At 32.6% G+C, this 12,980-nt stretch overlaps 1 protein-coding gene across 2 annotated transcripts in view; it reads left to right on the forward strand.

Moving 5' to 3' along the window:
- The window catches only part of LOC145242365 (uncharacterized), a 31,329-nt gene extending 18,617 nt beyond the window's left edge, over nt 1-12,712 (forward strand). For both annotated transcript variants that reach the window (XM_080105367.1, XM_080105366.1), the window contains 2 exons: nt 5,661-5,750; nt 11,162-12,712. In XM_080105367.1, coding sequence (XP_079961493.1) covers nt 5,661-5,750; nt 11,162-12,315 — 1,244 coding nt within the window. In that variant the 3' untranslated portion in view covers nt 12,316-12,712. The remainder of the gene's footprint in view (nt 1-5,660; nt 5,751-11,161) is intronic.
- Nucleotides 12,713-12,980: the final 268 nt, after the last annotated feature.

Here is a 12,980-nt window from a genome sequence, read left to right on the forward strand (position 1 = left end):
TATTGTTATAAATTTCTGCTGCTCTCTAATCTAATGTTATTCAGTTCCATTGAACAACCTAAATATGCTAATATCCAAAAAAACAATGTAATTTTAATATTCTATAAAGTATTTCTGCTAGAATCATAGTTTCATGTTGTGTTTGCAAATCTCAAATTGTTCAGATTTTTATGGTTGTAAACTTCCATTGGGCAGTTGTCCAAATAATCTCTGATTTGATCAGAGATTATTTGATTTATTTAGATTTATTTGCTTTAATTCCATTGAATAAATCACCTAAATTGGATTCTTTTTGTTTGTATTTTTTATAAATAACTTGCATGGATACCAAAACCTCACAAACAGTCTTACTCAAATAGCTAATATCCACAAAAATTGGATAACATTATTGCATGAAATAGTTCTGCTAGAATCTCATAAGTTTTAATTAACTCCGAAACATCTGTTGTGCTTGCAAATATAAAACTGTGCAGATATTTTATTATAAGTTTCTCTCTGAATATTGGAATATTTTTTTTTTTTACGCAGTGATCACCGCTTATCAAGGCCCGGAAGCCACTCAGGGATAAGGGTTATTGCAAGTAGATTACGTTAGTGTGGAGATTTGATGAAGTGTTTACTTAAGGGGGCGGTTCATTAGGAATTTGTTAACGTTGGACTTGAAAACATCCAAGTTGTAGTCCGGTGGGAAGCAGGCAGACGGAACAGAGTTCCACAGGCGTGCAGTTCTAAGAAAGAAGCTTTGTTCATGGAATCCGCGTTTTGATTTAGGCACAGATATAGAGTGGGGGAAATTTTTCACAGTGGATTCAGCTAGACGGGTGTTTTTCGTGAAAGATTGGCGAGGGGGACCAGAGATTGGAGTTCAGACGAGCACTTACCATGGAAATAATGATAAAACAAGGATAGGCTCGCAACGTCTCTTCTGTGGGAGAGAGGTTGCAGGGTAGAGAAAAGGGCATCCCCTACTAAGCCACAAAGTCTATTTTATACTCTGTCAAAGCAGGATAGGCTGTTTTTAGCAGCTCCTGCCCAGATATGGCAACAGTATTCCATCCTTGGACGTACTTGGCTTTTATATTATATCTAATACAAATCTATTAAGGAAATGAGTATCAACTCTCTTCCATTATTTCTGTATTTGTTTTCAATCAACACAAATAACAAACTAATTTTTGATTGCAAATTCAAGAGGATGGACTAGAATGCGTTCTCGTCTGACAAACTGCCAAAGCAAAGAGAGAAAAATGGAAAGCTCTCTTTAATTCTGGTGCCTTTTGATTTATTCTTTCATTGCCACAAAGACCTAAAGGTTGGTGTGAATTAGGGACCAGATTGATAGTTTATTCTAAGTGTGGAGTTGTACAGCAAGATGTTTGCTTACATTGTTTGAATATCTGCATGTTGGTAGAGTCAGAGAAATAGGATGCAGGGAGGAAATTCCAAAGATAAGTAGATTAAGGAAAGTATTTTGATTTGGCAATAAAGGAGTTGGATTTTACTGATTGTGGGGTGGAAGGGTATTTATGTTAGGGGTGTAATAAGTTCGTTGTAGCACATTAAATTGAAGTACTTGTAAAAAAAGCGCAAAGATGCAACATCACAGTAATGGGACAAGGGCTGAAGGTTGGTAGGCAATGTGGGGACTATTAGGTTTGACCAGTTGCTGATTGGCATTTTTAGTTTAGTCTGTCCTGGGTGAGCTTGTTTGGGCAGACTTTTTGTGCTTATATTCTGTTGTAAGTAGCAATACACATGAAAAAATTTAAATGGCTTAAAATATTTCAATATTAGTATATATAGAAAGAGCTTGATAAGCTAAGAAAGAACCTTTTTTAAAATTTTAAAATCAAAGAAGTTATGACTACTTTTATGCTCTGCGTGTTTGGATATTTTCCCCTCTTTAAGACCATATGCGTTTTGTCACATTTTTTGCACTACTTTTTCAGTAAAAATGCTATATCTTTGTTAAAACACAAGACAGACTAAGCAATGAAATTTGCCATATAAGTGTATTTTTGTGCAAGGAATCTGAATATGCTACTGAAAATCTCCAGAAATGAATGGTTTCTAAATAATCTGCAGTAAATGCACATAAATATGCTGCGATTGCTTAAAAATGGCATGTATTCGTTAAAAGAAAAGAAGTTAGGGAACTCAAAGTTTAGTGCCAAAAACTGAAATTGAAATCTAGGATTGGTTAAAAATGAATATATTGCAATATTTTTTTTGTATTATTGTAGATTAATACCTTCTGTTACCCCTCCCCATCTGACCACCTCCCCAAAATATGTGATTCTACCTTTATAGACAATTGCATGTGAACAACTTGAAAAACTTTAATAAAAGATGAACAAAAATTATTTTAGAATTTAATGTAAAATGATTTCCCATTTTGAATGATTCGAGCGTTTTAGGGCAGTTACCCCCCCCCTTTTTTTTTCCTATGATAGATAAATCTTGGGTGTTTTTTTTGTTTGTTTGTTTTCTAAAAGGCGCTTGTGCATGGTTTTAAGAGGGACTTTGTGCAATTATGAAAAGGTGGAGAGGTTGACTTTGGGTTAATGATAGGGTTAAGGAAAATTATGTGTGAACATCCTGAAGACTTGATAGAAACAAGACAAAAACAATTTTAGAATTTAGAGTGGGGGTTGGTTTCACATAAATGTAAAATAATTCACCATTTCAAGATGATCCTAGCATTTTAGGATAGTTGACCAATTTATTTGGGGGGGGGGGAGATTAATCATGTGCACTTTTCTTTAAACGTTTTTATGCTTTTTTTATTTTTATTTTTTACACTTATATGAGCTCACAGAGGAAGTTTGTTTTGTGGGGAGCTCTGCCACTTGTACTTAACGTTATTGTTAAGGCTAAAGGTTTTAGGAGGAGGCTTGCCACTTATACCTAGGATTAGACATAGAATTAAGCAAGTTTTTTTTTTTTTTAAGAGGGTGTTTGATACCCATTGTGAAACTTTACAAGAATTATGACAAACAGACAAAAATAAATGTTATTTAAAAAAAGTGACATCCCTCTAACAGAAAACATGATGCTTGGAAAAATATCAAGTATTTAAATTTTATTTAAATATAAAAAAGAAACAAGTTTTTGCTAAAGCTGACAAATTGTTAAAAATTTTGAATTAATGTTATTTTGATTTTTTAATTACATTTCATGTCTTTTCCTACCATTGTTATTTTTTAACTGAGCACCTCTTACAAATATTTAAATATTGATTATTTTTTTATTTTATTTTTTTTTTAATAATCAGGTGGATTAGTTCCCATTCGATAATAATTCACTGAAAACATTTTTTAAGGGACAAAAATTAGAAGTGTGTTACCGTTCGTACACGTGAACCAAAACAATCATATTTCACATTTTCGCTTGTTAAAATATTTTAAAATTTACTACTACCCAATTTTTAAAAATATTTGTATGGTTGATAACAAAATAGCTCTAACTAAACATGTAAGAAATTTTTTTATAACCAGATTTTCAATTAAAAAAAAATCGATTTGGAATAAAAATGAACAAAAACAAAACCTCTGTTTACGCCATGTTATCGCTGTTGCTGCTATTGCTAATACTACAGAAGTCTTGATTCATATTCATAACGATTTTTTCGGATATTATGTTTTTAAATTGCTACGTACCACTGGAGAAAACACTGTCCAATTATCTTTTTAACGAATAAACATAGTAAAAAGATTGTTTTATTTAATAGTGAGTGTCCAAAGAAAAGCTTTTTCAAAATTTTCAATACTCATCATTTTGAAATCTTTGTTTTTAACGCATCAAAAAAAACGATTGGTCAAATGAATTTCGGACACTCGAAATTATTAAAAATGACATCTCTTTTGGCTAATTTCCAAATTTCATTAAAAATTTTTTAACAGAAACACGGTACAAATGTTTACAAATCAGGGAGGGTCGTTACAAAAACTTACCGAAAATGTTGTTTTATGATGTTCACATTTTTATCACTTTATTTGCTTAAAACTCTAAAAATATATAATGTATGTTATTATTTACTAATTCATTTGAAAGTATATTCATTTCTGAATAAAACGGTGGTATTTTGAAGACTTAAAGTGCTTTGGTTTTTAAAATATGACTATTTTAGCAGAAACCCCTTGAAATCTGTGATTATCCAAAGCGTTTTGACGGCCATGTGTATTGATCCACAGGAAAATTAATGATGAGTTGTGATCATGTTTGCTTGGATTATTCTAGTTCTGACTTGGTTAGTGGAAAACTAAAATCTCTTCAGATTCAGAAGTTTAAATGTAATGTAAACCAACATCTTGTTTATCCTTTGTGAGCATGGTTTCAAATCATAGCCTCTTACATTCAAGTGGCAATATGCCTTGCTTGGGATGAACATGAGTAAAAAAACAACTCCAATGGATACACTTGTAGTAGTAACACTTGTTAAAAAGCCTTTCTTTTTTTCTTTATGATAGAATGATAAAAATATAACTGTTCAAAGAAAGCAAGGTTGCAATCTTCCAAACTTTTCAACTGAGAAGGAGTATTTAACTGGAAGTAGTGTTTCCAGCTAATTAATCCCGAGTAATTCTATTTTCTATTAGAAGCTTGAATTATGCATGTTCAAGTTCAAGAATTAGTTTCAGTCTTCTAGCAGTGTAACTGCTATTATAACATTTTAAATGTTTAAAAAAAAACAGTTTGCACATCGTTGTTTATTTTTGTTGTTGTTATTTTTGTTTGTTTACTTTTGTTACTTATTTTTGTTGTTGTTATTTTGTTTGTTGTAAATCAACAAAACTTGTTTTACATATGTGCGCATTTGCTGGTTTTCTATTATTTTGATCATTGTTTGCATGGACCATGATCCTCGTGTGGTTATTGAGCTTCTGTTTAACTTAAGACTCCTGCCTGAAAACACATGGACTTGCTGAAGTTTGAAAGGGTTTAATTCAGAGAGTTTACTTTTTGGGGAGAAACCACATAAATTCTTTACTTAATATTTTAACTTGTTTTTTCTAACTTAGTCTTAATGATAGCAACACATGGACAGAGTCTCATGGCAACATTTACTTAGATTTTCTCTACATTGTCAGACGCGTTATCTGTCTCACTTTCTGACTCCTACTTGTTTTGTCTAGAAAGCTAACTTTTGACCCTCTCCATTGCTTCAATCACACTACCTGGAGTCGGTTCCATGTCTGCTTGCCACTAGGTTATCCTGACATATATTAATGTAACCTTTGTCATTATTCATACTAATAGTTAACATAATAACTATGTACTGGCATAGGGTCCCACTAATCTCAGTTGATTTTTAACAAAAACAAATTATACATTAACTGATTGAGAATAGTCTACTTCAAATGAATTATATGTAAATAGGCAAGAGCATATTACTCTTAAAATTCTTTCTATTGTAATTTTCCCGATTTTAACTTGTAACTAGAATTATTTTCTTCAAATTTATGTAAATAAAACATTAGTTAAGAGTTGCTGAACATTAGTATAAACAGTTGTTTTCTTATAGAACATGCATATTCACAATATTTTGTTAATTGAAACATTCAGTTATTTTTATGATAAAAATACTTGCATTTTTATTTTTTATTTACAGATTCAATATATATTGTCTTACAACAAATATTAAATATTGATATTTTCAGAAGCTGAAAACAATGAACTAGAGTTAAATAATAGTGGAAAAGAAGTCAACAACTTTCTTGATTTTTGCCGAGATGCAATTGTAAATCAAGGTAGGTAACTCTTCTTAATTTAGACTCAAATTAACATAACCATAATTTACCAGTGCCACATTTTACTTTACTACAACAGAAGGTCCATCAATTTTTTTTAATGAAATTTTTTTGGATTATGGTCCAATTGACAATGGTCCTGGATATGACCTTAAACTATATCCAGTGGTGAGGCCCTAGCTTGTGGGCTTTGAGGAGTGTGGAGCCACCCTTTAATTGCCATTGCTCCCAGGTCCACTCTGACCCGGAGTGGTAATACCTGTTAGGGTCCCAACTATGGGTTAAATAGAAACCGACTTGAAAACAACAAATATTCTATTAAAAAATTTTTCTTCAAAATCTTTAGATTTAGCATTAAATAACCTGAAAAGGGTTGATATGCCGTAAAACAAAAACAACCAACCAACCAATTGACAATCCTAGTGTCTGGTTGAATTCAAATAATTGTATAGTGATTTCTATGATTGTAATAACTTTAATGGATATCAAAACCTTTCTTTATTCAAGCGACTAATATTTACACAAATCACATTCACATATTTTTTTTTTCCTCGTCTTTATCCTAATATGCTCCACAAGTTAATTTTCTTATTCTATCAAGTAATGTATGCCTTTCCTCTTGGGAGAGTTCTAATGTTTCACAAGTAACAACCAATTCAATCACATGAACTTTCATAACATAGCATGTGTTTATCACCATTATCTTTCCAACTCTACAAACAAGTTTGTTCATACATAAAAATATGCACTAAGAAGAGGTAATGGTTGAAGACAAGAAGAGGTTCATTCATGGAGAATCTTTCTCTGAAGATTGTCATTAAGATTCACATTCATCTCTGGTATCATTCTCATATCATTTTTCTCCTTGGGATGCATTTCCTCAACCATTACTGGCCAGGTTTCACTTCCATACATCATCACACTGTATACACATGTTTCTTTCCATGGTCGACAGTGATTACACTCTGCTAGTTAGTAATTGTAATATTTTCTTCTATATTATTTAGGTAACCTTTTGTCATAGTTTTGTAACCTTCCAAAAATTATTATCTGAACACTTTCTTGAGGCAACTAGGAATTAAAGTGAGACAGTTACTCATTAAAGCCGAATTTCATAAATCACAAAATATGTCAAAGGTATTATGTCAATCTCTAGTGATTTATTACAAAATGAATTAACATGCATAAATGTGGCAGAATATGAAAATTTGAGCAACTTGGTAATTCTTCACTTTGTAAAACATACCATGTATGACTTAGAAAACACCTGAAAACGTATTGAATCGCAGAAATTAGGAACTCATGATTTCTGGAAAATCTACAACAGTGTAGTAAATAACAGGAAATCGACAATTCCCCCACTATCTAACAATCATGAGGTTGTTTGCACATCAACTGGGAAAGCTAAAATGCTTGCCTGTCAGTTTGTCTCAAACTTTACTTTGCACCTAGCAAACCACCCCTCCCTGATTTTCCTTTGCAGACTGAAATCTCATGAGATGATCTGAAAATCACTTTCTCTCAAATTCAAGATATCATAAAAAAACTAGATACCTCAAAAGCATGTAGACCTGAACTCATCCCAGCTGTACTATTAAAAAAACATGCTCTGCTGAGGTTGCTCTTGTTCTCTCCAAACTCTTCAACAAATGCCTTAACGAATCATGGTGGAAAATGGCTTCTGTGGTACCAGTTTACAAGAATTCTGACAAAAGAACTGACCCATTGAATTATCACCCCATTAGCTGCTTCCCTCTTTTTGCCAACATATTTGAGTCTATAATTAATCCAGCTCTAGTCTACCACCTTGCAGTTGCTGAACTTCTGTCCCACCAAGAATATGGATTTGGGCAGTGCTATGAAGAAAGTGGGCTATCTCTACTGTGCTAGAAAGTCACTTTCACCTGAAAGTATTCTGTACCTCTCCAAGGCCATAATTCGCCCATGTATGGATTATTGTTGTCACATTTGGGCTAGTGCATCTGCTACTAGTCTCTCACTCCTGGACAGGGTTCAAAAGAGAGTCGGCAAACTGATAACTCCGGAACTGTCATATAAGCTTCAACCTCTGTCCCATCAATGAAATATTGCATCCCTCTGCCTGTTTTACAAGTATTTTAATGGTGAATACTCCAACGAAATACAAGCTCTTTTACCTCCTCAACGTAAATACCTCCAACAAACCCGACAAGCAGCAAAATCCTACCCCTACACAGTAGAGATCCCTAGATGTAAGAAAACCTTCTACTCTAATAGTTTCTTCCCTAGAACTGTTACTCTTTGGAATTCCCTTCCGGATTCTTGCTTCCCCAACTGTACTGACGTGCAGAAGTTCAAGTGTAATGTGAACAAACATCTTGCTGCTCAACTCTCTACATAGTATTCCTGCAACTTATGTCCCTGATAGTAGCCCCCTATATCAAAGTGGCAATGTGCCTTGTTTGGAGTGAAAATGTAATAAAAAAAATTAATTAATATTTTTCTTTGCAAAAAAGTATTCAATTTAATAATTATACTCATAAAACATTAAGAAAATGTTGTTTCACCCCCACCCACCCCTGTAAAAGATTTACAACACGAACGTGTCTAGCTATAACTATAAATAATTTTCCTGTCTCCCTCTGTGTACCTAAAACTAAACAAAATTTCCATGAGCAAAGTTTATTTCCAAAACTATCCGTCTATGAAACACAATATCAAGGAGTTGCTTCACAGCTGATGATAGCATAGGTTTTCAAGTTCAATGTTAAAAAATCATTGTTGAGCCATCCTCTTACATAGTATAATTTCTGTCCAGTTCCAAATGTTTTTTTGATTGTTCATATTATTGTTTTACTGTCTTCCTGACAAATTCATTAGTCTTTATCCTGAGTGGCATATTGGTATGGTGACCGATTCATAGGGCTATAACAACAGTATATTCTTTTCCTTGTTTTGATTCTCAAGTATATATCCACTGATATCTTAAATGTTTTTATGTAGAGTGATGTGCTTCTTGGTTGATTAATTGTATCTAACTGTATTGGATATATACTCAGGAGTCAAAACAATGAAAAGAATATGCTGTTGCCATATAAGTATATAAAACATATAAAAATTGCTGATCAAATACAACTTTAATAAATCCAACATCCCAAGCAATATTAAAAAATTATCACTTTAATCTCTGTTGATTTTTAACAAAAACAAATTATACATTAACTGATTGAGAACAGTCTATTTAAAACGGATTAAGTATAAATATAGACAAGGGCAGAGTACTCCTAAAAATTATTTTATTTTAATTTTCTTGATTTTAATTAATAACCAATTTATTCTCTCCAAATTTCTACAAATAAAGCATTAGTTAAGAATTGCTAAACATTAGTATAAACAGTTATTTTCTCATAGAACACGAATATTCACAATATTTTGCTAATTGAAACATTTAATTATTTTTACTTTTATTTTTGTTAATATATGAACGTTGATAATCAGTGACTGATTATAAATACATAAAATCAAGTATAAAAATTACTGATCCAAATCTAACTTCAATAAATCCAATCGATTTTCAAAGGTTATCACTTTGATCTCTTTTGATGTATAACAAAGATGTTAAAAGTTATTTTCTTATAGAACATGAATATTCACAATATTTTAATTGAAACATTTGGTTATTTTTATGATAATACTTTTGTTTTTATTTATACATTTACTTTATTTGCAGATATAACACATTGTCTTACTCATTATATCTTACGCTGGAGTGATATTGATAAGTGGTGAAAAATATCAAAAATACTATACTAAGCCAACTTTTATAACTAGAGATATTCTAAAATTATATTAAGCTCTGTTTACAAAAAGAATTAATACAAGACATTAACTGAACATTTTGCTTCCAGCAGATTAAAAAAAACTAGACAAGAGCAGATTACTCCTAAATTCTCTTCTTTTTTAACTTGTTTGGTTTTAACTAGTTAGCAGTTTATTCTGTACAAATATTTGATATTTATGTAAATAAAGCATGATTAAATAATTGCTGAATATTAGTATAAACAGTTATTTTCCTATAGAACATGAATATTCACGATATTTTGTTAATTGAAACATTGTTATTTTATGATAAAACTACTTTTATTTTTTATATATATTTTTTTAAACAAAGCAGTCGCTACTAATCAAGGACCGGAGGCCACTCGAAGATGGGTTAATGAGTGTGCGGTAGTCAATGGAAAATATTGTAGAAATCGCTATTAGTAGTGGAAATTTGGTAAATTGGATTACTTAAGGGACGGCTCATCAAGAACTTGTTCATGTTGGACTTAAAAACAACCATATGAAAGTTGGAAAGCAGGAAAATGGAACAGAATTCCACAGGTGTGCAGTTCTAAGGAAGAAGCTTTGTTCATGGAATCTGCATTTAGGTTTAGGCACAGATAAAGATCGGGGGAAATTATTGATAGTGGTTTCAGCTAGATGAGTGTTTTCGTGAAAGTCAGGCAGGAGGGGGGCATAGATTGGAGCTCAGATGAGCACTTGCCATGAAAATAATAATAAAGCAGATGCAGGCTCGCAACATCTCTTTTGTTGAAAAGAGGGTGTAGGTAAGAGAAAAGGGCATCACCCACTAAGCTACAAAGTCTATTTTGAACTCTGTCAAGGCAGGATAAAAGCTTCTAGCAGCTCTTGCACAGATGTGGCAACAGTACTCCATCCTTGGACATACTTTGCTCTTATACAGGTAGAGAATTGCATCAGCAGTGAGATATCTACTGGAGCAGTAGAACAATCTCACCAGCAGTCTTGGATACGGATTTGATGTACATGTTCCATCTCAGATCAGGAGTAAAGGTCAAACCCAGAAGCTTGTCAAAATATTAATATGTCAAGAGCAATTGCCCTAAAAAGGATACCCCCATTGAGAGATTCACTAATCCTGAGATATCTTACCACATCTACTGTAGATCTAGCAGAACAGATAAAAAAAAATTCAATAAAAATCCAAGAATGCATTTATTTTGAGGAAAATAGCAAGCGAATCAAAAAGCACAAATTGACAACAATAAATTCTAATATTAAATTTTAACAGTGCTTTTTGGTAGTGGGGAGGTGATAGGGGAGAAAGTGTAGAAAGAAAAACAATTGGATAAATAAATTAATACATAACTGAAAGAAAAACGGACTTTTTAAAATAATTTTTTATTGCTTCCCAGAATTCGGTTACCAGGTTTATATATGTAATTCTTAAGCAATTCGGTTGATTTCCTCGACTCATTCCCAACTTGATTTGGATGGAAATTGTCTGACCCTTTTGTTAATATAATTTCTTCATTTACAGATATAATTTACATGAAAGCATTTTTATCATCAAAACAACAATGTTTCAATTAAAATATGAATTAACGCTATACTTTCTTTACTTACAGATATAATGTATATTAGCAAGAGACCATTTTCTTGTGAAGTTTGCCAATCATGTTTTACTCAGAAATCAACATTGAATCGGCACATGATTACACACACTGGGGAGAAGCCGTATTCTTGTGAAATTTGTCAATCTACTTTTACGCAGAAATCAACATTAAAAACACATATGTTTATACATTCTGGAGAGAGACCGTATTCTTGTGAAATTTGTAAATCTTCGTTTTATAAATCGTCGGCGTTGAAATACCACAGGCGCATACACACAGGTGAGAAACCATATTCGTGTGAAATCTGTGGATATGCGTTTGACGTGAAATCGTATCTCCGACGGCACATGCGTTCGCACACTGGGGAGAAACCGCATTCGTGTGAAATATGCGGATCTTCATTTGCTTCAAGATCAACGCTGCAAACGCACATGTACATCCATACTGGGGAGAAACCATACTCCTGCGAAATTTGCGGATCTTCTTTCACCCAGAAATCAACAATGAAAACGCACATGCATATCCACTCTAATAAGAAACCGTTTTGCTGTGATGTATGTGAGTCTTCCTTTTGTAAAGCATCAAGTTTGAAAAGACACATGCATAAGCACACCGGCGAGAAGAAATTCTCTTGTAAAATATGCAATAGTTCATTTTCTAACGCATCCACTTTGAAATATCATATGTATGTACACAACGGAGATAAACCATTTCCATGTGAAATTTGCGATTCTTCGTTCACAAAACAATCACATTTGCGAGATCATGTGAGGACTCACACTGGTGAGAAACCATTTTCATGCAAAATTTGTAAATCTTCATTTTCGCAAAAATCAACGTTGAAAATGCACATGCAGGTGCACAGTGGTGAAAAACCGTTTTCTTGTGAAATATGCAAATCTTCGTTTTCTCGCAAATCGCATTTGAAACGCCACACACTTATACACACTGGCGAGAAACCATTTTCCTGTCAGATATGCAAAGCATCATTTTCTGACAAATCAACCTTGAAAACCCACATACGTATACACACACGGGATAAATCATTTTCCTGTGAAATATGTAACTCTTCATTCTCAATGAAATCAAATCTGAAAATACACATGCAAAGTATTCATCCACGTAAGATAAAACGGAGACAACAGAAAAGGAAAACCGTTACATAGTTAACTGATCCATTTTGGGAGAGGAAAATTATTATTCTTCCCTATTTTGCTAAATCAAGGTTTGAAATGTTAAGAAGGTCCTTAAATGAAAACTATTTCATAAAGAAATTAAGCATTGGTTCCAGGAAAGGACCCTTTGACATGTGAGAGCTAACTGGAAAAAAAAGTACAAGTCATTTTCCACTAAAATAACAGATCTCCATTCATATACAGTAATCGCATACAGCTACAGATTCAAGACTGCAGGTAGAGACAGTATGAATTGATTCGCTACAAGATCATTGTATAATTTAAAAAACAAAATAATGACTCTAAATTAAGATACAACAGAGATTATGACATGGAGACAGCCAGCTCCATGATCTTTTTTGTAAACCAATAAAGAATGATTCTTGTATTTTAGCCTTGTGTCATACCTTTAGATTGAAACATGATCATGTTTTGTTAAACTTATACTTTAATGATACAGATATTGTTTAGTTTTATGCTTGATCAGATTTTTGGGCATATTAATTTGGACTGTATTATTAAAGGACTTCATTTAAACTTAAGGGATTAACTGAATAGACAATCATTAAGAAAGACATTCTCTTTCTTGTCACTAATAACTTAACATCAAGCATGGCTATGTTTATCTGACAATATACTGTCTTGAGAAAAGATTT

Source organism: Euprymna scolopes, chromosome 21, assembly GCF_053919585.1.
Source record: "Euprymna scolopes isolate OS-2025 chromosome 21, ASM5391958v1, whole genome shotgun sequence".
Taxonomy (NCBI): domain Eukaryota; kingdom Metazoa; phylum Mollusca; class Cephalopoda; order Sepiida; family Sepiolidae; genus Euprymna; species Euprymna scolopes.